The 26,781-nt window shown below is 44.1% G+C and overlaps 8 protein-coding genes across 11 annotated transcripts; 2 read left to right on the top strand and 6 right to left on the bottom strand.

The window, feature by feature from the left end:
• Window positions 1-2,888: 2,888 nt before the first annotated feature.
• Window positions 2,889-3,435, bottom strand: PV09_00502 (uncharacterized protein; the record flags this gene model as incomplete). The annotated part of the gene is made up of 1 exon (XM_016353250.1): window positions 2,889-3,435. A coding segment is annotated over one exon (546 nt), but the record flags the coding sequence as incomplete, so codon positions are not given.
• A 490-nt stretch (window positions 3,436-3,925) lies between these two features.
• Window positions 3,926-4,977, bottom strand: PV09_00501 (uncharacterized protein; the record flags this gene model as incomplete). Its single annotated transcript, XM_016353249.1, has 1 exon — window positions 3,926-4,977. One exon carries the CDS (start codon window positions 4,975-4,977, stop codon window positions 4,003-4,005), a length of 975 nt encoding a protein of 324 aa, XP_016219506.1. The 3' UTR covers window positions 3,926-4,002.
• A 1,831-nt stretch (window positions 4,978-6,808) lies between these two features.
• PV09_00500 (uncharacterized protein) lies at window positions 6,809-7,767 on the top strand. Its single transcript, XM_016353248.1, has 2 exons — window positions 6,809-6,954; window positions 7,018-7,767. The coding sequence occupies exons 1-2, from the start codon at window positions 6,925-6,927 to the stop codon at window positions 7,513-7,515; spliced, it is 528 nt and encodes a 175-aa protein (XP_016219505.1). The 5' UTR covers window positions 6,809-6,924; the 3' UTR covers window positions 7,516-7,767.
• Window positions 7,768-7,874: 107 nt separating this feature from the next.
• PV09_00499 lies at window positions 7,875-9,173 on the top strand. 2 transcript variants are annotated; one of them, XM_016353247.1, is made up of 2 exons: window positions 7,875-8,512; window positions 8,600-9,173. In XM_016353247.1, the coding sequence occupies exons 1-2, from the start codon at window positions 7,898-7,900 to the stop codon at window positions 9,053-9,055; spliced, it is 1,071 nt and encodes a 356-aa protein (XP_016219504.1). In that variant the 5' UTR covers window positions 7,875-7,897; the 3' UTR covers window positions 9,056-9,173. The 2 variants fall into 2 exon arrangements, with proteins under 2 accessions (XP_016219504.1, XP_016219503.1); XM_016353246.1 differs by having other exon boundaries at window positions 7,875-9,173.
• A 3,200-nt stretch (window positions 9,174-12,373) lies between these two features.
• PV09_00498 lies at window positions 12,374-16,116 on the bottom strand. Of its 3 annotated transcripts, XM_016353244.1 has the most exons (5): window positions 15,950-16,116; window positions 14,908-15,711; window positions 14,460-14,858; window positions 13,234-14,408; window positions 12,374-13,179 (listed from the first exon to the last, which is right to left on the bottom strand). In XM_016353244.1, the coding sequence occupies exons 1-4, from the start codon at window positions 16,068-16,070 to the stop codon at window positions 13,759-13,761; spliced, it is 1,974 nt and encodes a 657-aa protein (XP_016219501.1). In that variant the 5' UTR covers window positions 16,071-16,116; the 3' UTR covers window positions 12,374-13,179; window positions 13,234-13,758. The 3 variants fall into 3 exon arrangements, with proteins under 3 accessions (XP_016219501.1, XP_016219500.1, XP_016219502.1); XM_016353243.1 differs by having other exon boundaries at window positions 12,374-14,408; XM_016353245.1 differs by having other exon boundaries at window positions 12,374-14,408; window positions 14,908-16,116.
• A 2,487-nt stretch (window positions 16,117-18,603) lies between these two features.
• Window positions 18,604-19,865, bottom strand: PV09_00497 (uncharacterized protein). Its single transcript, XM_016353242.1, has one exon. The coding sequence runs from the start codon at window positions 19,837-19,839 to the stop codon at window positions 18,937-18,939; it is 903 nt and encodes a 300-aa protein (XP_016219499.1). The 5' UTR covers window positions 19,840-19,865; the 3' UTR covers window positions 18,604-18,936.
• A 65-nt stretch (window positions 19,866-19,930) lies between these two features.
• PV09_00496 (uncharacterized protein) lies at window positions 19,931-20,875 on the bottom strand. Its single transcript, XM_016353241.1, has 3 exons — window positions 20,622-20,875; window positions 20,412-20,501; window positions 19,931-20,358 (listed from the first exon to the last, which is right to left on the bottom strand). The coding sequence occupies exons 1-3, from the start codon at window positions 20,756-20,758 to the stop codon at window positions 20,253-20,255; spliced, it is 333 nt and encodes a 110-aa protein (XP_016219498.1). The 5' UTR covers window positions 20,759-20,875; the 3' UTR covers window positions 19,931-20,252.
• Window positions 20,876-24,784: 3,909 nt separating this feature from the next.
• Window positions 24,785-26,679, bottom strand: PV09_00495 (arginine biosynthesis ArgJ, mitochondrial). The gene is made up of 2 exons (XM_016353240.1): window positions 26,030-26,679; window positions 24,785-25,976 (listed from the first exon to the last, which is right to left on the bottom strand). Exons 1-2 carry the CDS (start codon window positions 26,518-26,520, stop codon window positions 25,088-25,090), a joined length of 1,380 nt encoding a protein of 459 aa, XP_016219497.1. The 5' UTR covers window positions 26,521-26,679; the 3' UTR covers window positions 24,785-25,087.
• Window positions 26,680-26,781: the final 102 nt, after the last annotated feature.

Genomic DNA, 26,781 nt, shown 5'->3' with positions numbered 1-26,781 from the left:
TAAATCTTTAGTTATAAGAGGGTATATGCTTAACCCGGGCTCATAACCTGTTAAGCTTTGGTATTGGAGGGCGGATGCTTAGTAAGATTTATATAGAAGAAAACTTATATATTGAAGATATATATTTTGTTTTACTTACTTTACAAAACTGAGGTAGGTCATGTTACTTATATAGACCAATTACCCCGCTTTTCATACAACCTCGGTTAGTTAAATACCTCGGTTATTATCTAATACCTGAATGACTAATATTTTCATTCTGTTATTTAAGAAATATATTATAAATCTCATTCTGGATTAACAGACCCTAATATCTAAACCTAATTAAAAGGTTTTATAGGGTAGATGGGTATTTAATAAGAAGATTAAACCTAATAGTTCTATAAAATATAAGGCTTACTGGGTAGTAAAATACTATATATAGGTATATAGTATAAATTATAAAGAAATATTTGCTAGTACTACTAAGCCTAATACTATAAGGATTCTATTATATATAGCTATATATTGTAACTGGTCTATAGAATAATAGGATATAAAATAAGTATTTCTAAATACACCTATAGATGCAGAAGTATATATAGAACAACCTTAAGGATTTATAGACTAAGAAAAACCTAATTAGGTTTGTAAGCTTAATAAAGCTTTATATAGTCTAAAATAATCTGTAAGATAGTGGCAGCTATTTTTAACTAATATATTAGTTAAAAAATTAAAATTCTACTAATCTGTTACAGATACTACTATATATTATAAAGAAGATATAATATTAATAGTATATATAGATGATATATTAGTTTTTACTAAAAATTATTATCTAATAAAAACACTATATCAAAGTTTAACCTTATAAAGATTAGAGATATTTAATCTAGGCAAGATTAAACACTTCCTAGGAATTCAAATAAAAAGGTAAGCTAATAATATATATATTAGTTAAGAAGACTATATATATAATATTATTAGCAAGTTTAAAAAATCTATAGTTAGGCTTAGGAAAATACCACTACCTACTGGTACAAAACTAGTAGAAAATATAAGTAAGGTAAATATAAGAGATATAAAGTAATTTCAGTAAGAAATAGGATCTCTTATATACCTTACTACATGGACCAGACCTAATCTAGTAATAAGTGTTTACTTATTAGCTAGATTTATATCTAATCCCAGTCAAGAATATTTCAAAGCTATAAATCATCTATAGGGGTATTTATTAAATATTAGTAAATACTACCTATCCTATATAATAAATTAATCTAATCTAATAAACCTAACTAGTTATATAGACTTAGATTAGGGGGGTAATTTTATAGTAAGAAAATCAATATCAGGCTATATATTTTTCTTTATATAAGAACCTTATAAAGAAAACCAAATAGTATAATTAGTACTTATAGTATGGTTTTCCAAACTTCAAAAAACCCCTACTATAAGTAGCTATGAAGCTGAATATATGGCCTATAAAAAAGCTATAAAAGAAAATCTATTTATTAATAGTTTTATAAACGAACTTTATATCTTTAATAAGGCTATTAATAATAGTAAGATAATCTATACAGATAGTCAATCTATAATAGTATTATCTAAAAATCCATTATATTATGCTAGAATAAAGTATATAGATATAATATATCACTTTATTAGATATTATATAGTAGAGAATAATATAGACCTTCTATATATTCTTACTAACAAAATAATAGCTAATAGATTTACTAAAATACTTATAGGATCTAAATAGTAAGCATTTTTCAGAACTCTTAACCTAAAATAAATATAAGATGCCTGATTAAAATAAGCTATATATAAGTACCTAAATTGTCCTACTTATAATAGCTTAAGGGGGTGTGTTAATCCAGAATGAGATATATAATATATTTCTTAAATAATAGAATAAAAATATTAGTTATTCAGGTATTAGGTAATAACCGAGGTATTCAACTAACCGAGGTTGTATGAAAAGCGGGGTAATTGGTCTATATAAGCAACAGGACCTACCTCAGTTTTATAATGTAAGTAAAACAAAATATATATCTTAAATATATAAGTTTTCTTCTATATAAATCTTAATAAGCGTCCGCCCTCCAATAGCTTTACAATTAGGTAATAACCGAGGTATTCAACTAACCGAGGTTGTATGAAAAGCGGGGTAATTGGTCTATATAAGCAATAGGACCTACCTTAGTTTTGTAAAGTAAGTAAAACAAAATATATATCTTAAATATATAAGTTTTCTTCTATATAAATCTTACTAAGCTTCCGCCCTCCAATAAGGATAGCTTAACATAAGCACGCTCATAGTCGCTCACGCTCTGCTCATAATTGCAATCTTAGGACCTCAGGCTGCTTATGTTTAATCCCTATTCTCTGTTTGGGGTCCTGCTTCTGGTCTCCTTTACCTTCACAATTAAAAGCAACTTTAGATGATATTACACCTCATGGTATTCCGTAGCTGCCTCCTACTGAAAGGCGAGAGGTTTTGAAGATACCTAGTTTTAGAATCCTCTGAAGGCTGAATAGAACATATAACCTTTTAGGTAATAGTTCCTGTTGGCTAATCAATACTCCATAAAGAGAGTTTTTATAGAGAGAATTTCTCCATGAATAAAATTCTCTAATAAGAGTAATGGTCCGTAGAGAGAGGCTTCAGGGAGAGGGTCTCTCCACGGAGAGAACAGCTCAGGGGGGAGAGGCTTTATGGAGAGACGCTCTCCGTGGAGAGACTCTTTGAGGAGAAAGGAGCTCCGGGGAGAGCCCAGCCAGCACACAGTAAATGTAGAGATATATATGGGCTTGACCTATATCAGTCACACCACAAGTTAGGGACCAGTTGAAATTATGTATTTTTTATTTTCAAATCATCAATGCTTGTAGTAGTAACCTCTCACACAGTATCAACTCTTTTGCAGCCTCCAACAACACCTCCCTCCTCTCCTCCTCTTGTACCGGAATCAGCATCCCTCGTCTCGCCGCCTCCTCCAACAAGAATCTCAAGTCCGCAACATCACCAATCTCTCCGCACCCAACGACCGTCTTAGCTCGGTTCAATATCAAGTCCGCCAGGGACGCAACAAACCCATTGTAACAGGGTTCAGCCACGGCAATCGACTCGACAAAGGCGCCACCGAGTTGGAGCAGCTCCAAACTGACTCGGAACCCTTGGCGGCTGTCGAACTCGATCATTTGGCATGGACTGATGGCGAAACTTGAGCCCTCCCAGGCGATTGCCTGCCGAAAAGCGATGATTGCTTCGGCAGAGGCAGCAACATCCACGTCGTCCGTCCAAAGGGGGGACGAGAAGGCAATGCTGGCCGTTCCCCCAACTAGGAGAAATTGGGGGCGCAACGCGACGGGGACGAGAGCGGTGGCAAATTGAAAGCACTCAAGAAGAGCTGCTTTTTGGGCGGGAGAGATGGTTTTGTTGGGACGAGGCATGTTAAGGAGGCGAGAGGCGAGACGGAGGGTGGCTGATTCTGGCGTTTGAGGAGATATTGGAGAGCTGTGGAGGCTTTGACGCAGTTGATGTTAGGCGAGAGGGTTGATCGAAATCTGTGTTCAAGCAGTCAGCCGAGTATCCTTTAGAAATGGGACAGGATCCAGATACGACATCATAAAAATTCAACGTAACAATGGAAACAATGATGATTTGTCGAAGGAAAAAGAAAGAGAAACGCAAGATGAAAACAAGAGTGGTTATATATTGGGCATTGCTGACACGTCGAAGAAGCCCAGAGAAGTTGCTCCCCTATGCCTTCCTGACAAGGCAAGACCTATATATGTATTTCGGGAAGAACTGATCCTACTATACCAAACCGTTCATCAAGGCAGTCGCAGATCTGCAAGGTGCAGGTTTCGTGATGTAGTCACCACAAGCCTAGAGAGGCATAGGATATTAATCGTTTTTACATGGTTTACTTTTTGAGTTAGCTGTAATACAATTCGTTTTTGGTGTCAAAAATACACAGACATTGAGCCAGGACGAGTCTAGAATTCGCAATATAGTTACACTACACTACGAGGCGTGTCAGCATGCCCAGGAAACAGTTCCGGATATGAGCTTCGGCTGTGGCGCTCTACAAGCACAAGCTCTCCTTCTTTACTCAAGACGTAGAAGGGCTTTCTCTTGTAGTTGTTGAAATAATTCTCAAGAAATCGTTCCGTGCTTCCTTCAACTTCAAATAATATTTGATTCCGCAGGTCCGGCAGCTCAAGATACAAGTATCGTGTTAAATTCCGGATTTGCCATTGTGAGATGAAAGCGAGTGATGTTTTAGTATTGGTATATTGGATTATGTGGTAGACGAGAGCATCGAGATATGTGGGAATGGTTGGGATGAAAAGGTTCGTGTCGTCAGCTTTGCCAAGAGTAAGATGTCCAGTATCCAAATTTGACAGTTTTTCAGGTCCGAAATGCCATTCATCAGCCCGATTCGAAGTCGGATGAAAGTTGTTCTCTGCAAGCAGTGGCCGGCCGTGATATAAAGCGGGTATTTGAATCAACGTAGCGCCATTCACTTGAATGTGAAAAGTGTGTTCCGACCACAGTCTGATGTAATTGAAAGGCCATTCCTGGGTCGTCTCCACGGTCAGCTGCAGGGTCTGATCGGCATCACAACAGTAATTGAGAAAGATGTCGACCTCAAGCTTCTCGTCATCCTCTGGCTGCCGAGAGTCCTTGAGCCCCTCGCAAGGCCGGAGTTGCTCATGATCCTCAACCTTCGAAAGCGACAATGCAGTAATATTGCTCGCTCTCTCGAAACGCGGATTGAATAAACCCCAGTAGCCGGAATTGATAAAGGCTGCAATAATAAGCTCAAACTGGTCGTCTCGCACCAGCAGGTCGATGGCGTCGTCGACACAACCTCCGCAGCCCATCCATCGATGTGCAGCTTGTCCGACAAGTATAAATGGATGGCCGAATTTCTTCAAAACGGTGAAAATCGAGGCAGTAATGTCTGGCGTGATTGTGGCATCCATGTTGTTGACTGCGAAATGAGGTTTCATACTCGCAATGAGCTAAGGGAAAGAAGTATGTACCTTACAGTGTGGGACCCGTCAGCCCCTTGAGGGCTTTGACACCCCACATCCGTACCGTCTTGCTGTGTACGAACTGATTGCGGCCCAATTTCCGACCCTCTTCATGCTGCTCAGGCAAGATGGAGGAAATCAAGCACGATCACGCTGGCTCGTGTCGGCTCATGGCGATCTCAGGCTGCTTACTCATTACTCATGTTACACCCCTGCGTAACTCAAGATCAAATCCGGAAAAGGCTTTATGTGAGAGTAGATTTCACTTGATTGTTATCCGCTATTATATTATTGTTCTGATATCCTGATACTGGGCCTACGCCTTTATTTTGGCAAAGAATCGTCAGAATTGTAAGGGGTGAATATAAGTATGATATTAGGATGGGGAGCAATAAGTATGGATTCGTGTTAAGACTGACGACTAAGGGGGTAAAACTAAGGTGGGTACTATATGTAGCTTAAATACCACTATCCATTAGAGCATGTAATCCGCGGCCTGAGCGCAGCTATGCCGTACGTATGTTCCCACTCCGTTCTTCACATCTGGGGTTGTTGCACATTTGGGGTCTAGACCCTAATTAAAAAAAGGTTTAATCAATCAAAGCAAAGCAAAGCAAAAGCAGGTCTCTCATATTTGTTCTTGTACCCTTATTCCCCTCTCTTATATATCTCCACCATGTCATATGACGCCTAAGGTCCTAGCTCTTGAGTCACATGATATTCCTCAGAAAAGAGCATGAACCGTTTTCCCCAGTACAGTAGTATTATTAATAGAGCCAGATTGAAATCTAAGGTATTTCAATCTGGATCTATTAATAATACTGCCTAAGCTATAATACCTTTCTTATTAATGATCCCTTCCCTTAATAAGCCCTGAGAATACTGCTACCTGGTTACTCCGGGAGGCTCATCCCTTCTGGAGTAGTTTGCATTAGCATAGCTAGTCCGCATAGCTAGTTGATATTGGGAAGATATTCCTAACAAAATCTAGCAACATGGCATCTATATTGTCGAGTTTTTGGGATCGCCTTTCTATGAATGGACCTTACAGAAGTTGGACTATATAGGTTTCTTGGTTAAAATATGTCAATTCGAATACAGAGGCTTGAGTTTGTTTGGCGAGAGCATTTCTGTGACCGTATTATTTGAAGACTACTATCACATCGTCTTGCATTAAGTAGGATAATGAAAAATTTTCAACCTCTAACCTGAGAAGAGCGGAGCCCAGTGGTGCATGAACATTGTCAAGTAGCACCCTAGACCAAACCCCAATGGCATCCAAAGGAATAGGAAGAGAAGCAATATCAAAAGGCCTACCCAACTCTACATCAAGCGTGAGAGGGAAAACAAGCTCGCATCCTTTATTTATCTCCGGTAGACGAGCAAATCAAGAGGGAAGCACCGAGGGACACATTTCCAAACCAGGCTGTATATGATGAGGTGAAACAATCTGGAACATTTGTGTGTAGAATCATCACGAGGCTTTTAGAGTAAAGGTTGGTTCGTACATGCGATTCAACAACTGTCAGCGCATGTTTTCGGAGAACTTGTCCAGCTTGGAAATAACTATGATAGCATTAATTGCAAATCATGTACTTAAGTATTCGAAACAAGATGTACATTCTTCCTTTCGAGCGCCTTCAACGGAGGTGAAGCAGCGATCTAAACATTCTTGCTGGTGAGAACAATGTCGAAAGGTGGGGTCCACGTCTGTTCAGTGCTTGATCAGCCTGGCCAATCTTGCGTCATTGATCAGGGTCCAGACTTTTTTCGTGCTGCTTCTTGCACTCACGCTGACCCAAAGGCCAGACTACCCATCCGTTCTCTGTGAACTCCTTACATCAGCTGCAGAGCGTAAAATATTGATACAAACGCGAGAAGATCCAGCGCTCGAAAATGCGTGCATATTGGTACGATAATCTGCCCGTGAGTCTACACACACCCCAGTATTAGCTTCATTCCTCGAACTACATTAATCGCGCAGAACAGGGCGATCAGCGAGAGCCTCACGACTCTGGTCGAGAGGTGTCTTCCGAAAAGCTTTCGGAGCTGGGGATTTTGCATTTCAACTTCCCAGATGTTGACGATGTGAATAAGCTTGCCCGATCGAGAGAGTACAAGAACCGAGACGAGATTACAATATCGCCCACGACTTTACCTGGCTACGAGGACAAAGTAAAGATGTTCTTTAATGAGCATTTGCACGAGGACGAGGAAATACGCTACATTCTCGACGGCTCTGGATTCTTTGATGTGCGTGCCAAGGACGATGAGTGGATTAGGATCAAGCTGGAGCAGTTTGATTTGATGATTATGCCAGCTGGCATTTATCACAGATTTACGACAGACACGAAGAACTATACAAAGGCAATGAGATTGTTCAAAGATGATCCAAAGTGGACGCCGCTCAATCGGGGCGCGGAGACAGATCAAAACGAATATAGAAAGGCTTACCTGAAGGCGAGAGACGGGATGATAGTACATTGAGGCTATAGTTTATCCATTTATTTGTCGTTTTGATCCAAATGAATCGAATACCCACGACAAAAACACTTCTCAATAATGATATGAGCGTATATGAAAACATTTAAAACAGCGTGTGCTTTTAAAGTTGACGCTGTGGTGTTGATAGCGTACAAGACATTAGCGTTTCTGACGTGAAGAGATCATAAGCATTTTAACTGGCTGCGAAAAAAGCTATTAAATATCGCTGGCTAATTCAAGAATATCAAAGATTTGTTCCTTCTCCTCGAGTAGGTATAAGGGGCACAACGCTCCAGAAAAGGCTAGAGCCACGGACCCTCAAATTGCAATATCATCCCGTCCTGATTTCAAGTCACGGACAACGTAACCAGAGCATGCGTCAAACATGATGGTAATTGGGCGCTTGCGTCCCGACACAAAGTCCAAGCACGGCACAAAATCAGGTCGCCCAAGAACACCGCTATCTGACAGAGTGTCTCCACTGCATTTGAAATCCAGCTCAACGACGGAGTATCCGTCTGCATCATTGTTTGAAGCACTACCCTCTGAGCTTCTGCAGGACATTTTTCTTTTCTCTGCTAATCTGAATTTGCCTTTATGTTCCAAGCAACTCATGGCGGCTTTGACATCTCAGCATCTGAAATTCGAAGTAACGCTTCAGATTCTGGTTCAACAGAGTGATACACTGGATCAAGAGAACAAAAGCCAACTCCTCTCTCGCAAATTCTTCACATGGGAATTTCTTATAAGATACGTTAGTTTTGCGCAAACGAGAATACATCCAGCAGTGGGTGGAGACAAGCCGGAGGATGAGGTTGGCTCCGATGAAGATGAGCGCCGTGCTGCTGTCACAGAATGCTCTGTGAACACTGGCCCGCCACGCGCCAAAAGAACTCAACAACACCCAGCGAAATTGGCAGATTTGGATCGGAAATTGACCTTCCTGACGCAAAAAAGCATCGTTGAGCTGCGACATGCTGAGGACAGGTACTCAATGGAGGTCAGTGATTCCGCAGTCTCTGCACTTGAACAGCTTCATCAGATTCGGAGCCTCAAGGGCCTAAAAGGCTTACATTTACCTGAGAAGCTTATTCATAATAACTGGGATGACGACCGAAGGAGATTGCTACGTCTACTTTTTGCTTTCAATTGCACGGTCAATACTTCTTCACCGGCGGCTATTGTAGCAGAAGAGGGCATCATTGCAGCGATCGAAAGCGGGGATGAGGAATTAGTCTCTTTTTTTCTAAGTCATAACATCGGCGTGGCACCCACAGCTGGAATGCTAAGGCAAGCGATGAAAGGGATGAATATCAGCATTGTGTTCCAGCTTCTTCGGGCTGCGGGTAATGATCTCGAATTTCTAGATCCGCAGCTCTGGATGCTGCTTGACGAGCATACAAATTGGTCAAAAGCTTCAAAAGCTAAAGTAAAACAGTGGTTGCGAGGCAATATTTCATCCTCGCTTAGAGAGGAGGGTGCAGAATTCTTGCCTAAGGTGAAAGATATATCTGTCAATGCCAATCGTTGGTCGTCAAGTTGATGCAAAGAAGGAGTCTATGACAAGAAAGTAGAAGAAAACTTGAAAAGCTTCCATAAAAGACCACGCTCATGCGAAATTTTCCACACGCTCTACTCCAAATGCAGGATCACGACAGTCTTATCAAAAGTGACTTCTACCATATCGTCTAAATGGATGTATTCTAATGTGTGCTTTTCATAAGTGTTAAGCGTTTGCAAGTGATGAATCTACTTACTTTAGCTTTTAAAACATGAGTTACGTATGACAAATTTACCATCGGTGTGATATGCATATTCCTTTCATTCACTTGGCGCTTTAGAGACGAATTTGCAAGAATGGTGACCCATCGCAACCGTAATAAATATGATTTTAACTGTGGCTGACGAAAAGGATTTGAGATTTTGGTAGTTACTAAAGGAATATCTATGAAAATTCTCGCTCGATATGCTGATATTTCTGTTGGGGTGGAAATTCTTGGAGAGAAGTGAGTCTCAAGGACGGTAACAAATGCTAACTTAGCAGTCAGTTGTGACAACAGTGAGCTAATATTTTAGTTAATCTAGGTATGAGAACCAATTGCGAAATTTTAAAGACGACTTCTGCTATAGAATCTAAATTTCCTGTTCGTAGCAAACAAGTAAGATCCAATTATATATGGCTCTCGACTCCTGTTGGGGCATCTAATTTATGTATCTTCACTACAACAGAACAATCCTCTCCTGCAGAGGTCCAGTAAATCGTCATACAGTCTTTCAAACGCTTTGTTTTTCAACTCTTCTTTTACTTTACTTCATCCATTGGGCCCTCGGACTCAAATAATACTTGGTTGAAATCTGAGACGAGCCCTCCGATAAGAGGCAAATTCATAGGAAAAGCTAATTATGGGTTAGATCATTTCTCTATCTGTTAAGATGGCCCACGAATCTTAATCGCGCATAACATTGGTCAGCTATCTTCAGTTTCGGTGTATTCAAGGAGCGAAAAATAGAGATGGAAGCAGTCGTCGGACGATGCTTAGGTGCCAGGATACTGGCGAGAGGAAGTTGATCATATTATCAATCCTGCTTCTACGTAAATGTAGAAAACTCTTTGACTTCATGAGGTTGGTATGATGTAATGGAGGAAATGCAATGGTGAAGCAAATCTATTCTCAATCCCACCGGTCGAGTACTGCTACGACAAGTATATTGATTCAAATCATTCTTAGATTTCCAAGAGCCAAGTTAATAATAAATGCGGAAATAGCGCAAGCAACTGCGCATTCTACATAGCAGTCAAGATGCACGAAATTGCCATGGAACATTAAGTGAGAGTCCCAAAAGTTGCAAATCATCCGCGATTCCTGTGAAGCAAGATGCTCGTTCGATACTCACTATCCCAAATAGGAGGATTCGCTCCAAAGGCATTTCCGCAATATTATCGCCAAAGTTGGCAGCCTTTTCAATGGTAGCAGTACTTCAAGGTCAGATGATGTTATGAAATGTGTCAAAAAGAGTATTCCAACTCATATAACTCAATTAGAGCGTTACTTATACGTATTTAAACAGCCTTGCTTGTAGGTGAAGACATGAGCATGATAATTCCAAGGCAATTAGTTTTTCTGTTATTAATTTAGTGAATTCTTCAGGTGCCTAGGTGGGTCATCTTCGATCCTTTTATTTTCCACTAATTGTAGAGCTGGAGAAGTTTGGCCTCAAGGAGATGTGGTGGACATTCTACGAGGAAGGTAGTGTTCACCAAGACGGTACTAGCACATGCATTGTAGCGATCTACTATCACACCCATGAGATAGTAGCCAGAAGAACCAATCATCATATTCGCACGCAAAGTTTGTTTCTTCTTTGTAATATGCCGGCCACAGACTGGATGAAGACTGTGCTTCCCTGCTCAAACATGGCAAGGTCGTCGTTTGCTTGCCAACCAATGTAGCATGTCAACAAAAGTCATTCCCGAGCTTCCTTTTTGGGCAAATAGCCGAGTCTTTGAGCGTTGTCAACAACATGGCCTCAAGATAGATTAATGATAAGAGTAACCATAAAGGTGCTTTTAATGATATTTCTGTACCTTATGTGGAGACTTACACTCTGGAAACTTTTGGCTTGAGACGAAAATTCAACCGGCGTTGTTCAGCGCATTTACCTCGTCCTTCAGTTTTAGCCTCCTCGGCATCATGATTTCTCTCTTGGCAGTTTCAATGTTCTCGTTTAACTTCGGTGTCCTGGCATGGGGCTCCCTCGGTCATGAGACGGTAGCATACGTCGCTCAAAACTATGTTTCGAACAGAACGAAAGCTTTCTGTCAATCTATCTTGGGCAGCGACAGCGAAAGCTACTTGGCTGACGTAGCGACGTGGGCAGACAGCTATCGTCGAGAGAAAGGTTCATAATGTTTGCAAACGTATAGCTATGTCGCCTAACATGTACGAGCAGGAGGAACATTTAGTGCCGCTTTCCATTTTATTGATGCGCAAGACTCGCCGCCATCTTCTTGCAATGTGGATTACCAAAGGGATTGTGGTGACGAGGGCTGCATTGTATCCGCCATACAGAATTACACCAACCGTGTTCTAGATACGAGCTTGCTAGATGACCAACGTAATGACGCCATGAAGTTCATTATTCACTTTTTGGGCGACATTCATCAGCCACTCCACGTTGAAGCCCTTGATTTTGGAGGCAACACGATCAATGTCACTTTTGATGGCGATGAGACGAATCTGCACTCGATATGGGATACCAATATCCCAGAGAAATTGGTTGGAGGTGGAAAGGAGAGTGACGCTCTATCATGGAGCAAGAACCTGACCAAGGCTATCGATTCTGGCATATATACAAGCGAGAAAGCAGACTGGCTACACGGAATGAGCTTAAATGATTCAATTTCATCGTCAATGGTCTGGGCGCGCGATACAAATGCATTTGTATGTACGAAAGTCGTCCCTGGAGGTGTGCAAACAGTCGAAACAGGAGATCTGGCCACCACGTATTATGACTCTGTTATTGATACGATAGAGCTGCAAATTGCCAAAGGTAATTATGCTGATAATTGCTTGCCATATTCTGACAGAATTTGTAGCTGGCTATCGTTTAGCTGGTTGGCTGAATCTCCTTGCTACAGGGGAGATCGGTTTCGAAGCAGCCCAAAGTGCGACTTTGCATATGCGCAATACATTAACGCAGCATGCCGTCAGAAAAAACCTGTACTCAGCAGCTAAAATGGCTCGTCGAGAATTTGGCAACGACTGCGGTTGCGGAAAACACTTAAGATAGACTTCGGAACGTGGTTTTCTAATTCGACGCTGAGCCTAACCTTGTAACGTCAGCTATTCTCCGATACATTCAATACTGGAGGAATTGGAGACAATTGAAAGGCCCAGTCTGTGGGACTCGCATTAAATTTGGATAATAAGTGCGATGAGATATGATTTCAGAAGAAGAGTTGTTCTGCAAGGCGAGGTATTGCATGAAGTCCAAAGACGCGCTAGGATGAACTCTTTATATTTTTTTTTTCATTCACGTCACCTCATGCTTCCAATGAGAAGTAAGCAATAGACGCTATTTTTGTTGAACGATATTGCTTGCTCTTTCGACACTACTGCGACGAGTACCGTGAATTGTATTCTTGGTGAAGTCTCTTGCCTCATTCTATAATTGCATGTCTTGAGCTCCATTACCGTCGCCACTCGCTGCTCCAAGCGTGTGTGCCATTGGGTGAAAAACAGCTCTTATACCTCTCCGAGTTTTAGGAGAGCGAACAGGGGCAGACGGAGGTGCGGGTTTGCCGTACAGCGTAAAAGCGCATGCCGTCTTCAGGGCGAAAACTATTTTGTAAAGATAACTGCCCTGCAACAGCTTCAGTCGGAAGCAAGAAATGAGTGGTCACCTCAGTCTTCTCCCTTTCTCCCAAAGGTGTCGGAGCCGTTGGTCCGGAAACTCCAGGTGTCTTCTCCTGCCGTTCGTCCTCGCAGCCTTAGCAGCATCCATTCCGGAGTCAAGACATGAGGATCGGGTCCAGCTCCGACACAAACGCCATATGCTTACGACGTTATGCATAGAAAATATCTCGCACATGGTCAGAGCTCAGGCTCTATGGCTAACGCAGGGAAGCTTAAGGACGGCCCATTCGCACAGCAGGCTTCGTTTTTGCTCCTTGATATCAGAGACAGTGTGTTTTGGAGGGATTCCATGTGCGGCACATACCGGTACGGATGAATCAATAGCAGAAGCACGAATCGTTAGTTCGCCGGAGGAGCCTTCCGTGGATGGTTGGCCAAGATGTCGGATCTTCCTATCGGGCCGATTGACTAGTTTTGCCAAGAACTTTCTAATCTTCAGCAAGGCGGAGCCGCTTTGTTGACCCTTGAAGTGCACAATTTCATCGACAATATTGTGCACAAATGGTCTGACGGATGAGACAAAGACTGTCCAAGTCTGAAATTGAACCAGAACATGGCTGGATCATGATTTAGCATCTATACGGTTATTGAACTTGTTTCAGGGCTCAGTAGTGAGCTTCCTAATGCAGCTACGCACTGAGTGCACAGGACTTTGACATTGTAGGCCTTCACGTTGCTGCAGGGTCATGGCCATTACCCCGCGTGCTTGGAACCCCCGTGTCGTGAACGACATTTCGAAACGCCACGCGGCATTTTCTCAGGTTGAATGCGGGCTCTGAATCCCAATGTTCGGTCGTTTTAATCTTTTTCAAATGTAACCTCACTGCTATCATCCGGGCATCTGCTGAGTGACCATGTCGAAGAATGTCGGTGCTAGGAGCTCGTTGTCAAATGCGGTGTACATGCCCATATCGCCAAACATTGTGTCCGAGCCGGAGTCGGCGCCGGACCATTCTTCCTGGCTTGCTGCGCCCATGGCTGAATAGCTGCCCAGATCATGGACTGCTTGTCCTTGTTCGACTCCTGATGGCTCGAATTTTTTTGATTTGGCCAGCATCTTGATGAGGCCATTCGCAACAGGTAAGGAAAGATGTCTTTCGCTCGTGTTGGCTTGACTAAGCAGCTGGGCCATACGTTCGATCAATGTGTTCACGATCGACATATTCACGTTCAGTCGCGCAGGTCGCCACCTAAGCTGAACTCGCAAAAGGAACATGGATGCGTATGTAACTACAGTATGCATGTAAAGTGGTACGCCTTGAATGGAAGACCTGACTGAGCTGTCTTCCAGAATGAAACTTAGCGTGCCTAATGCGTGCGCAATCGCGAGATTCGCGAAGTCCCTTCGTTGGTCTGAGATCAAATGCGCTTGTCGGGGTGATAGGCCGCGTAGAGCGAGTGCATTCACTTGTAACTTGGCAAAGTTCCAATGTACGATGGTTCCCCGTGAGGGATATGTCGATACATACTTATTAGCAGCTAATGAGCTGTTAGCCACGCATCGGATCTAACACTCTGCACACTGCCTACCAAGACGTGGTTCCCATTTTGTTCGCCAGCTGTCAAATTCAGCGTTAAATGCTCGAAGTGCTGTAAAATCTGCTTCTGAGAGGGCTTTATCGGTATCAGCACCGAATTGCCGGTACATTCGACTTAAAATGCGAAAGATGGCAACTTGACTTTGCAGACGCCAATCTGCTTGTGTGATTCCTGGAACCTGGAGAAATGTTTCGTGGCATGTGATAGCCATGTCCTCTTGAATAACGGGGGGGCGCCCGTATGCAATGCTGAAATGGTGGTCGCACACATAAAGCAGGTACCAAAGACGCGCACGCTCGACGTGTTCTGCCTGGCCTCTGATGGCCTTGGAAAAACTTTGATGTAAGTTCAACTCGGTAGCAATTCGGACTGCATGGCCGGACAATTTCCCTGCCAGAAATTTAGATGATAGAGGACAATAAGGGTTTGAGAGACGTACAGCTCACATCTGAGAGCCAAAATGCACCGATACAGAAAGCCCGTATGTCGTCAAGGCTGTGCCTGCGTTCAAACATGGACTCGCTGACTAAGGATAGAAATTCTGTGTACGCGGCGTCGAAGATTTCTTCCTTGCCGCGTATATGCAGTGCAGTGACTGCAATGATGGCCGCAGAAAGCAAGCTGGATGACTTCCGGGTAGAGGTCAAGTCATTGTGAACAAGAGCAATGCCGCCCCATAAATACTGGTTTAACGAGACCGTGAAATGATTAAAGAGCTCTTCTGCATCCTGGAGGCTGATCCTGCCAAGAGAGATGAAGTCATTTGTTAGAGCAGAGTCACTTTGAGCTCCTATCGAGTCACGAACACGTAGACTTTTCAGCTTGGTAACTTCGAAGAGACTGGTCATGGGTGCTGAAAAACTATCGGCCTCAATCTCATCAAAACTAAAAGACTCCGGAGAACTTGCCCTTGCCATGGATATCGTTCGTGGCCTGGCCCGCGGTCGCGGGGACGGACTGTGTTCCGTCACAGCTCGTGATGGACTCGTAGGAGCGATGCTCTGCGACCTTGGCGTAAGAGAGTCAAGCGACGGCATGTTCAACCTCTGCAGGATGTCGGAAATGGCGGATTGCAATTGGCTGGTTTTTTGCTCGATGTCCTTCTTCCACTCACTTTCATCTTCGAGGAGGGTCTGCAGACTCTTGTTGACCACGCATCGCAAGCCGAGCTTTTGGCATCTTGCGCAGGCAGGATCACCGGGCTCAATGCCGCATTTGATCTTGCGACTTTGGCATTCTTGACCTTTGAATCAAGTCAGATCGGAGCGGAGCAGCCGGCCAGGTTAACTATCGTCGGGAAGCAGATGTAAAATCCAAGCATGTGGTGATACGAATTTGGCACCTAATGTGGAGCTTTGGACTTTGCTGGACGGGATTTTGACCGAGAAACGAGTATAAAGATCCAGTGGTATCAGGGCAGTACACACAGGGTCTGACTCGCACAGCCGTGGATTTCCAAAGAGAAGCAGGTGAACACTTACATGCTCGAATCTTCCTTGATATTTTGGGCTGATGGGGCTTCACCGAGCCATTACTTAACTTGAGGCCCCCAGGCTGTTGATCAACAGAACTGTCGCTCATCTCTCCGTGCGGCCGCTTCATAGTTTGTGCGCTTGGGATAATTTTTTTTTGCGACGAAGAATTCAGATAAGCCCCTCATGCCCAAAGGAGCTGTGGAGTAGCACGTTCTTTAAACGGCTCTGTTGCCAAGCCTTCCGACGTGATTTGCCTTCGTTCTAGCTTATTCCCGCCCACCAGAATGGGCGTAGTTCGTCAACCCTCGTCACGGTCGTGAGGACGGTAACGCTCAAGCTCCTGCGTCTGACTTGCAGACTAGGTGCGAACCCCGGTAGGTTGCACTAGCGGGTTGCGAACCGCATCGGCTGCGGCAGCGACTGATTGACGGACGGACTGACGACGTGCTGAGGGCGGGAGGCTCTCAAGCTTGCGCGCACAATGTCTTCTCTGTCTGGCCCAACCCGAAGATTCTCCGGTATTCTAAGATGTACGAGTCCTAGGTTGCTTCAGGCAAAACGACATCACTTGACGTTGTCGACTTTTCCGCCGCCTTCATCTCTCTGCTTCCCTCCGACTCGCGTCGATGGAAGAGGGTAGCACCGAGGTCGCGATTCACTCGCCGTTCACAGTACATGCCTTACTTTCAAGCCACGTCATAAAGAGACTGAGAACCATTGCAACTCGGATCGCCTCAGCCTCGTGACGAAGCTATACTACGTAACGCAAAGGCGGGGGGAAAAGTTTTGCCGGGAGGGGAAATGAGTGTTCAAGCTGAAACTATACGATTATGCTCCTAGCGCTCAACATTTTGCGAGATTCATACCACAAGGAAGCGTCCAAAGCCACCTCAACCATAAAAATCACAATAATTCGCGCTTTCGGCGAAAGACTCCTAGCCTTCGGAAAGGCGAGCACATGCGGCCACATTCGTCAGCTAGGATTTCGGAGCTGAACTGCGATCGCGTGAGTGGCTGGAAGACGCCAGACAGCGGAAAATGCTCCACTCGGACCCAAAACTTTAACCGTCGTCGGAACTCTTCTGGAATGTTCAAAGGATCCTTGTCTGCATGAAGGGAAGCACGCTACTTTTGAGGAGCGTTCAGACTTTTTTAAACGCGAGTCCGGATAAGCGTCAAAGGTTTCATTGCACTCACAATTTGGAGCACCATTGTACGCAGAATGTAGTTCGTAGGATTCAGACCGCCAGATCATTTCCCTGCTTCATCTCCATCAAAATGCGCTCTTGTACTAGCAACGCCAAGGGCCCTTGAGGATTGGATGCGAAATGAATTTATCCGTCCTTGACAACACGTTTGGCAAATCTATGCTTAAACTTTCTGGGTTGCTTTGCAGACGTGCCAAGCCCCTCTCCAAAGCCCGGATTTCCAGTTCAGGAAGATGGATACAGTACGACTAACAGGTGTGCTTTAAGCGTGGAGTACTTGTACTTACACGGCTTAGCTTGTTCCAGGTGCCATAGTTGCACACACACACACACTCCCACTCCTACCTCCGTAGTGCGCTTTGTATGCACGCTAGCCATCGGTCATGGTGTCTCTGCTACTGCATGCTGGGCGGTCGCCCTTCCCATATCATGCGCTCCAATCAGTTCGTATTTGGCAGTTCTATCACGAGGTTGAAAACTACGCCTATCCAATGGCGGTAGCGCTGGCGGAGATAATCAAAATTTGACCAAAGGAAATTCTTTTTATGAAATGTGATTTAGACTGGCCAGATAATGGTTTGCAAAATTTCGAGGATTCTCATGATTATGACGACTTGAAGTTGCTGCCGTTTACAATTGCCCAGTCCAAAGGGGAACAAGCGCTGGTGGATAGGTGGACTATGAAATGTTTGTCTCATGAACTAAATCCTAATACAGTTTCAATGTGAGAAGCTAAGAATTCTATCTGCACCCAATCTTACCTAAGTTCCGGTAGCAAAGTTACTTACAGCTCGGACGGAAAGGCTAGAACGTGGCCAGAAGGTACGAAGAATGTGTGACAAGTCCGATGCGGGTCCATGAACTTCCTGCTAGTCTATATTCGCAAGGATGAGGAATCTAGATAAGTAAATAGTAAACCCGAGCTTATGGTACATCTGGGGAAGGGCCAAGGCCTAAAATTGAGCACACACGTGCTACCTCGAAGAACGCGACGTGTTTAGACAATTTGAACATTACTTGTATGCACCAACAGTACTGGCTGAGCTGAACTCTATCAAGGATACAACGAGACTCTTGATCGAAGCCGTGATGATCACACATATACAAGCACGGTACAGTGCGGGGGTCTTATCAACCCATAACAATGCCTGATAGTCGATTAGCTATGTGTCAAGGGGTACGTTAGCAGCCTAATCTTCTTGACGATGCCTGCACCACTTCTTCAAAGGCTGCCTTGATTCAATCCCAAAACTGCACTTGCTCTGAAATAAGTATACTACTGAAAGTGAAAGTTCCTTCTGCAAAGCTTAAGCGGTTCCCTGCTCTCTCATACCGGGCTTCAATCTTTAATATACAGAATTAGTTCTTTACCTGAAAAGACAAGGGGGCTCTTGACGATAAGAGAAAGAAGCCGCAAAGCATAAGCGGTTTGCAAGCAATCGCACAGCATACGCTCGAATTCATGCTTAAATGTAGGTAGAACTCGCACTTAATGACAAATTTGTTCAATTTTGGCCTTAGCACAATATCCTTGCCATGCATCAGTCCGATGATGCTTTCTGAACGTCAAGCGTTTGAACTGGCCGTAGTTTGTAGTTGTATTCAGGAGAAATAAACGAACACCTTGGAATGATTTCGAAGCTTCTTTTCACAGGCGAACCACTCCTTTGACAGCCCAGAGAACATAACAGCCAATCGTTCAACATTAGTACCCACATGTACTAATAATGTTGGAACAGCGTGACCAACTCGCTGTGAGCCCGCTAGTATTACGCCTGCCACCGGTTATGAGTTGAAAATTCGTGAGTATAGTTTCTCATGTCTGCCAGCCCATAAATCAAGAACCGGCACCGACTGTCCTGCATCTTCTGGCTTCCTATACCAATAGCTTTCAATGAGCGACTCGATATGATTCTGCAAATCCACGGATGCTAGAACAGATTGAGCTTGGTATGGACCAAGCACACTGGCCCTCACTGCTGCACTGATGACTGTACGTGAATGAGAGAATAAAAAAAGGTAAGCTGACGATTTAAGATCGATGCGCAGGAGTAGTGTAACGATGCCCCACAGCGGTGCTAGATGCGCATTTGCAGAAACGAGCTCGCGCGAGTCGCGAAGGCTGGTTGAAAAGCTTCGCAGAATTGATTGAGGCTCCGTGGCTAGGTGACTCTCATCCTCAGTGATGGGCGCGTAATGGCTGTGCAAGCTACGTTCCCATACACTCAACAAAGCTCTTCCTTGCGCGACACTAGCACGTCTGGCCACCGCACATGGTGTACTTGCGTCAAAGTCGTTGTCCAGTTCAAACAAGAGTCCTGGATTTCTGTACGTAGCAAGCACGTAAGGCAATGCCGTCGAAGCTAGGCTCTGCAGTGATAGGCTTAAGAATGCACTGAAGAGTCTCTGCTGCGAGAGCCCAGAGCCATGTTCAAGCTTCTTGTGTGCAAGAAACGACTCAAGGCCGGAGCTAAAGGCGAATGATCCAAGCGGGAGCGCCGAGTCGGCTAGCAACAATAACGTATGCAAGGATGAAGCTTCGTACAGATGTGTTTTGGTAATTATTGCATCGGGAATTGCTGGCTGTTGAGGAATGTCATTCAACTTGCGTTTTGCCGCGTCGAGCTGTTTCTCGAGGGAAATAATCTCATCTTCTATGGCTTGCCGCTCCTCTTTCGACGTGGACATTGTTAATGATGTATGGCGATATACAAGCCTGGGTTGGAATTTTTGTCGGGTGCATTTCGGCCCGCCACCCGAAACGGAAGAGGCAGAAAAACAGAACATGTGCAACTTTAAATTTGCGTAGAATAACAATTTGATTATTCCAGCGTCGAAACTGCTCTACCTACGAAGACGGCTTGAAATATGCTTAGCAGCCCTCTAGAATCAAGTGTCTCACCAGGTATTTGCGTGAGGATGTTCCTGTATACCCCCAATCATACCAAGTTTGCAGTCCAAAAGTGACAAAAAATACAAGTTTCATCGTAATGAGTCGTCTCTTGAAAGACCTATTGATAACCCGAACGCCATTTAAATGCAACCAAAATCTTCTACAGCGACAGCAGTCTGATGTTCTCCTGCCGTGATAGGAACGATTGTTACGAATCATTTGCCTTCTCTCGCTCGGTTAAAGTTGTGCTTGATGATTGCTTCGCTGCTTCCGCATTGCTTGTCGCCTTTGCGAATAGAGCTCGTGGTTTGACACTAAACAGCGTATCAGCACTGTCTCTGCATCCGCTCCATCTAAGAAGCCATACCTTTTGACATGACGATTCTTGAATGCGGCGAGCTTCGCAGTAGCAGGAGACATGATGTTGTCGGAAGGAGAAACATAGCTTTGCTGATTCCTAAAAGAAGAGCGAACTGTATAAGCTTGACGAATTTGAATTGAGTAATTACGGCTACAACTGCTGCCGCCAAAGGAAATTGCACTCGGCTGCGACATTGTTAAGTTGGTGGTGACTGACTTGCTCTCTTTCAAGCGCGACTCGAGAACTTGTCGGTGATACTCGAGGGACTTGGTCTCGCCTTTAGCTTTGCTCTTCTCTGGCGATTGTGGTACATTCGGGTCGAGCTCCGAGAGTGGGCTAAGAGAGGGAGACATTGTGTCGCAGCCGGCACTGTCTTTCGAAGGAAAGATTTCGAACAAAGGTGAGCGAGATCTTATAAGTGCTGAAAATGTACTGACGCTCGTTGTTTTTTTGAATGTAATTGTGTACAAGTAAAATATGCCTGTCAATGTTCGGAAGGTTTACTCTTTGGTTGCCATAGTGACGCACGGGGCATCTATTCACAACCTTGAGAACGTCATCACTTTGGAACCACTCGCAACATGACAACACAGCGAAGAATCTGGTTGCCCCTGCGAAGTTGCATTGAGTTCATGCGCTGTGCGGAATTGTGAGTCATTTTTCCTTTGAAACATTGCCTAAATGGTCTCAAATTCATGCGAAAATTCATCGTCTAAATGGCTACGAACCACTGCTTTTGGATTTCTGTGACTCGCGAGAAGCCTAACGTATTTCGGACAGAATTCCCTGGCAAGTCCATCGTCTTGAATGGCTTTAGCCTGTCATGTATTGAGCTCATTGATTATTCGGCATGCTGTGGAGTTGCAATGGATAAGGTACAGTTGAGAAGAACTTGGCAATCAATTCCTGACACTTGACGGAGGACAAGTTCAGATGATACTGCCGATGGCTCTCATAGAGATATCTTCCGATAAACCTTATGGAATAACTTCGAATCTAAAGCATGAATTCGCTCTATGACATCTAAAGACGTATCAACTTCAAGTTTGCCTGTTGTTACTTTGAATTTAACTGCCTGCCCTTCAGGGGAAACCACAAGACAAAAGGGGTTTAGCATCCATTTTGATTCTCATCAACGAGGTTCACGCTCTGCAATTCGATCTTTACGCATCTATCATTATCAAAATCGCGATTGGTGATGACATCTCACCAGTTCAATTCCTACCCGCCACTGACTGATTACTGGGACACGAGCCAACTGCCAAAGCGATCATTGTTCCAGATTATCAGCTCATTGGGAGCCACTTGGTTGTCGATTGAATTCAATGGACTTCTATTGCAGCACGCCCAACCGATGCGTGCTGTGCCTACTTCCTTACCTAATAGGGTTGTACCGTTGGCATCATGTCGCAATCGCGTACCATGATTGGACCGGATGTCGTCTTAGATTTTGTACAGCATAGTGCAAGCGATAAAGTTGAAATACTGACGTAGTAATTGGCTGCACTTGCACTCTTTGTGGAAAAAATTGGCACAGAAGCCACAGTTACTTTAATGTATCTTAGAAAATGCGTTGGGAACATGTTGAAATTTAAGACGTACGGTCTTTAGGCTACTGAATGGTGAGATTACCGAATCTGGAGTCTCCATAGTATATTTTGCGTTACCAAACGTCCTTGGGGTTTCTAACGCTATGTTTTCCATTTGATTTTGAAATCTCTCGGCCACGAAGTCTCCATTGCTGTAATTTCTGTCTCGTCACTTGCATGGACAAATCGAAAACTGGTCTTGGAGACCTGTGGCATTGAGATTTTACTTGAACTAGCATCGAAACTGAAGATCATGGCTGTGCTGATGGTTGAGATTGGGACTGTAGCTATAGAGTCTATCAGTGTATGTCAAAGGAAATTCGATTGTGTTTCTGTTGACGCGTTGGTTTGAGCTAAATGTGATACTTTGAACAGGATGATCTTACCGTATCTATCTTGCACACTCGAGGCGCTCTGAATATATACACTCTGCATTCTGGCTGGTTCTACAGTCTTAGCAGTAGAAGATCATATATTGCTGCTCCTCTCCTGTAGTAAATGGTCTAAAGAGAAACAAGATCCGAGCTGGGTAGATACTGATCTTTAATAATGTTGTACAATTAATGTATCATTAGATGCTGTTGTGGGCCTACTTTATCTTGGATGACACTTTTGGTTTAGCCGTAAGAAGCACAGAGGTCGTCGCATTTGTGTCTATGGGTACAGTTTATACCGTGAATCTAAAACTAGGAAATGAGGCGCTGGGGCCTCTTTTGTTAGGAGATCTTGATAAATTAGTCGCCACTGATTGTTCATCCCAATCTACCACCACGAACGATCTAGTGACAGTAGCTGAGCTCAATGTAACCTTGTCTTGTCTCAGTGCTACTCCTTCTGACTGACTATCCTCAACGAATTAGGAACAAAAGTTGAATGATTGGGGATGATAATAATCTTCGACAATCTTGACATAGGCATACTCAGCCTTGAAGACTTAGGACTTTGCGGAATGTGGTATCAAACTGTTGTTTCTGAGGAAGCTTTTGTGGGAATGTTTAATAAGAAGCTTGAAGCAGAGCGATATGCGCATGCTTTTTATCTTAATTCGATCCACTGAATAGTAAGGTGGGGTTAGTGGGCAGCCTCCTGAATAAATTTGAGATTGAGCCATCCCCCACAATTTGTGGAAAGAATGATTCTATGGGGTTCTTTATGATTGTAAAGCTAGAGATCATTTCGGATGATGCTTTGTAAATTTTATTGGAGAAAAATGATGTTGTTGTGTTGTGGGCTATGATCGGTTTTCTTTTCTCAAAGCCCTCTTACACGGGTAGGTCGACTCTATCTCCGCACGTTTTTGTCCACAGGGGATTTTCTATGGCCAAAAAGGGCTCAGTGATCATGGTTAACTGCTGAACCTGGTTGTTTGCGGGTAGTTCAGTTGTTAATGCTGATGCCCCTTGAGAATTCAAGGTGACAGAATTGCCCTGCACTCTAAACCTGATGCAAGCTATTGCGATGGGATTCGGATCAGACGTTAAGGACCATGAGACATCCGTAGCATCTACATATTCTGAAAAGTCAGTGCTAGAAGCATAAGCTTAGTATGTGCAATAAAGCAGAATAACGAAATTGGCTTTAGTAAGTAGCATTAGCAAACTTGCTAGACGTGGATTCTCTAGTCTTGAGATGTGCTTTCTTCGTGCGTATGAACAAGTGCTTCTCTAATACGATTGCTGATGGAGAAAGTGATGAATAATCTTTCAATTGCTGCTGTTCCAAATACCATAGCAATTTCAGAAGATCCTTGCGGTTCCAGATCCAGCCGCTACATGCCCTTGTTGTGCTAATGACAATAATGACATAATCTGGCAGGAAATAATCTCATAAGTTCTGCAAATCATCCGAGGAAACGTAGATGAAAGTACTTAGTAATAGTCGAGTGAAGACGCTGCTGGCACCTCAAATAGTTTACAGGAGGCAGGCCACATCTGTTCTTCACTCTTTGCTTTCTGTGGTTGGATAGGCGTGTGAATGACAGCTGATAGATTTTATGGTGGTCACTATCGCTCAAGTCGGGTCTCGTTACAGCAATCAATGTATGAACCCACTAGAAAAGTGGTGAAGATATGCTTTGGAATACTTAGAATTCAATCAACATTGTTGAAAATGTCTTATGTTTCATTGGCTGAGAAGTTTGGATGTGGATGAGTAAATCGGCACAAACACGATTACAACATACGTATTAAGAAGGCAAATTACCAATACTACCGAAGCCTGTGGCCACTGGTGTTCTTATTTCAGCACTAGAGTTTTGTGAGAAAAGCCCTAAGGCACAGAGCGTTGCAGTGGTATCGGAAGTCCGGGCATTATACTTGTAACTCCACCTTTTGCCACTAAATGACTTTACGGTAAAGCGACCTAAGAATTTCACGATACGATAATGGTTAAGGAGAACAGGGCATTAATGTGAATGTCCCTGTCTGCTGTCGGAAGGCCAATATCTCGTCATGATAGCAACGAATAGAGCAAAATTGAAGGAAAGAAAGCAGATGAAAGAGTATCGAGACCGAAGTATGGAGATTTCTTTAGATAGTGCTAAGAAGCTTCAGAAGGAGCCATATGGATCGGAGGGGCTCCAAGGTCTGAAGGTCGACTGCCGGGTGGCTTTTGACTACAATTAAACGATATGAGAAGAGTTTCGCCGAAGGCTCGAATTGCGACTTTCGACATGCTAATTAGGACGAAAACGTAGCTTCACCGCAAATTTGAACTCCAGTGGGTGTGCAGCAATTTAATCGAAGAATGGCTATCAGGAGCCGTAAGCGCATTTCCCCTTGCCAAGTGATTTACGGAATTTAGTATGGTTGAAGACCCGCGGCTACCTGCAAGACTGGAACAGTCAGCTGTGGGGAATCAAAGCAAAGTGGAAAAGTATGAGTATTATCGAATGCAAAAGACGAAGAAAAAATTGTGAAGGCATAGGTCGGAATAAGGTTTTGAGGGTATTAACTGGGTATTACGAATTTAACCACCATCTCCCCGTAGCCTTCCTCTGCAGATGTTTTCGACTTTCTATTCATACGCTCATTCCCCTAAATTGAACTTCGAAATCCTTGATAAGGATCCTGTCACAAAACGTGGAAAAGAACTTCACGTTCGATAATCGCCGTTGATTGTGACATATTCATGGCTGAAGTCACAGGTCCAGTATGTCGCTTCCTCTCCGGATTGGTCACTCAGCTTTACCAAGATTTCAAGGTCTTCAGCTTCTAGAATCTCTGCAGCTCGAGCTTCGTCGACATTTTGAGGTTCACCATTTACAAGTAATTTGAGCTCTGCGCTGCCATCTGTTGGGATGAAGCTGACGCTAGTCTCCGTTGGTACAACTCCCTCCACACCTTCGGCATAGCCAGTTGCGCACAGGATACGACCCCAGTTGGCGTCCTTCCCATAAAGTGCCGTCTTTACCAGAGGTGATCGTGCAATAGTCGAGGCGACCCGTTTTGCATCTTGATATGACCTTGCATTGATAACCCTAATAGCCACAAATTTAGTAGCTCCTTCGCCGTCGCGGACAACCAACTGCGAAAGATCCTTGGCGAACTTCGTCAAGGTCTCTTGCATAACGGTGTAACCAGGGCTATTCTTATCGCCTATGACCGGACCGCCAGCGGCACCATTGGCAAGTATTGCCACTGTGTCGTTTGTGCTCGTATCTCCGTCAATCGAGATGCTATTGAATGACTTTTCAACCGCGGACGTGAGTAAAGTCGACAGCGCTGGATTCGCGATCGGAGCATCCGTGCATATTATGCCCAGTAGTGTTGCCATATTTGGATGGATCATACCTGCACCCTTTGTCATGCCAACTATTCGATAGGTGGCATCTGAGTTTGGAAGGTGGAATGTGCGCGAGAGGAGTTTGGGAAATGTATCCGTCGTGCAAATCGCCCGCGCCGCTTTCAACCAGTGAGCATGGGACGAACCCAAATCCGCGTGAACGGTAGGTATCTTGCTTAGTATCTTTCCTATCGGAAGCCTAATCACTATCAGCTAAGCATTTATCCACTGCAAAGATGCAAGCTAACTGACCTTTGGCCTATGACTCCGGTGCTCATAACCACGGTCCTCGAACCACCATCGTCCTTGCTGTAATTTTCATCAAAACATCTGTCTGTCTCCTCTGCCATTTTGATAGCGTCTTCTAACCCGCCTTTACCGGTGACAGCATTCGCACATCCAGAGTTGACGATAACAGCCCTGATACCGTTACCCCTCCTTCTTTGGAGCATTTCTCTGGACACAGTCACTGGCGCTGCTTGAAACTTGTTTCTTGTAAAGACAGCGGCACCCGCACATGGTGTCTCCGAAGCCACCAAAGCAAGATCGTCAAATTTCGTGTTTGACGCCTTTACCCCTACATGCGCACTGGCAGCAAGGAAACCTTTAGGATACGTACCGCTGGTAGGAACATATTTCTGCTTAGTAGGTGGTATTGTACCCTCACCAGGTGCTGCATAATTTCGTACTTGCTGCCCAGCGTTCAGAAGCAAGCGTGGGAATGTAAGCTTTCGCAGAGCCATTGAAGGCGAATTTTGCGATCAAAATGTTCTAGGAGCAAAGAGTGAGCACAAAACGGCTAATTGACGCCTAAAGTAGGATTTTGGGCATCATGGGATCAGATTCGACGAAGAGTCAGCTCCAATTGCAAGCTCTGCGGTCAAGATGACTCGAATATTTTCACAATCCTGACCTGCGTCACAAGCAAGCTTGGACTTTTTATTCACCTTTTGCTCCGACTTCGGCACCAGACATCAATTCTCTGGACAAACTTCCAGTACGTC

Source organism: Verruconis gallopava (genome assembly GCF_000836295.1).
Source record: "Verruconis gallopava strain CBS 43764 unplaced genomic scaffold supercont1.1, whole genome shotgun sequence".
Lineage (NCBI taxonomy): Eukaryota > Fungi > Ascomycota > Dothideomycetes > Venturiales > Sympoventuriaceae > Verruconis > Verruconis gallopava.
This window is presented reverse-complemented; position numbering and strand designations above follow the sequence as displayed.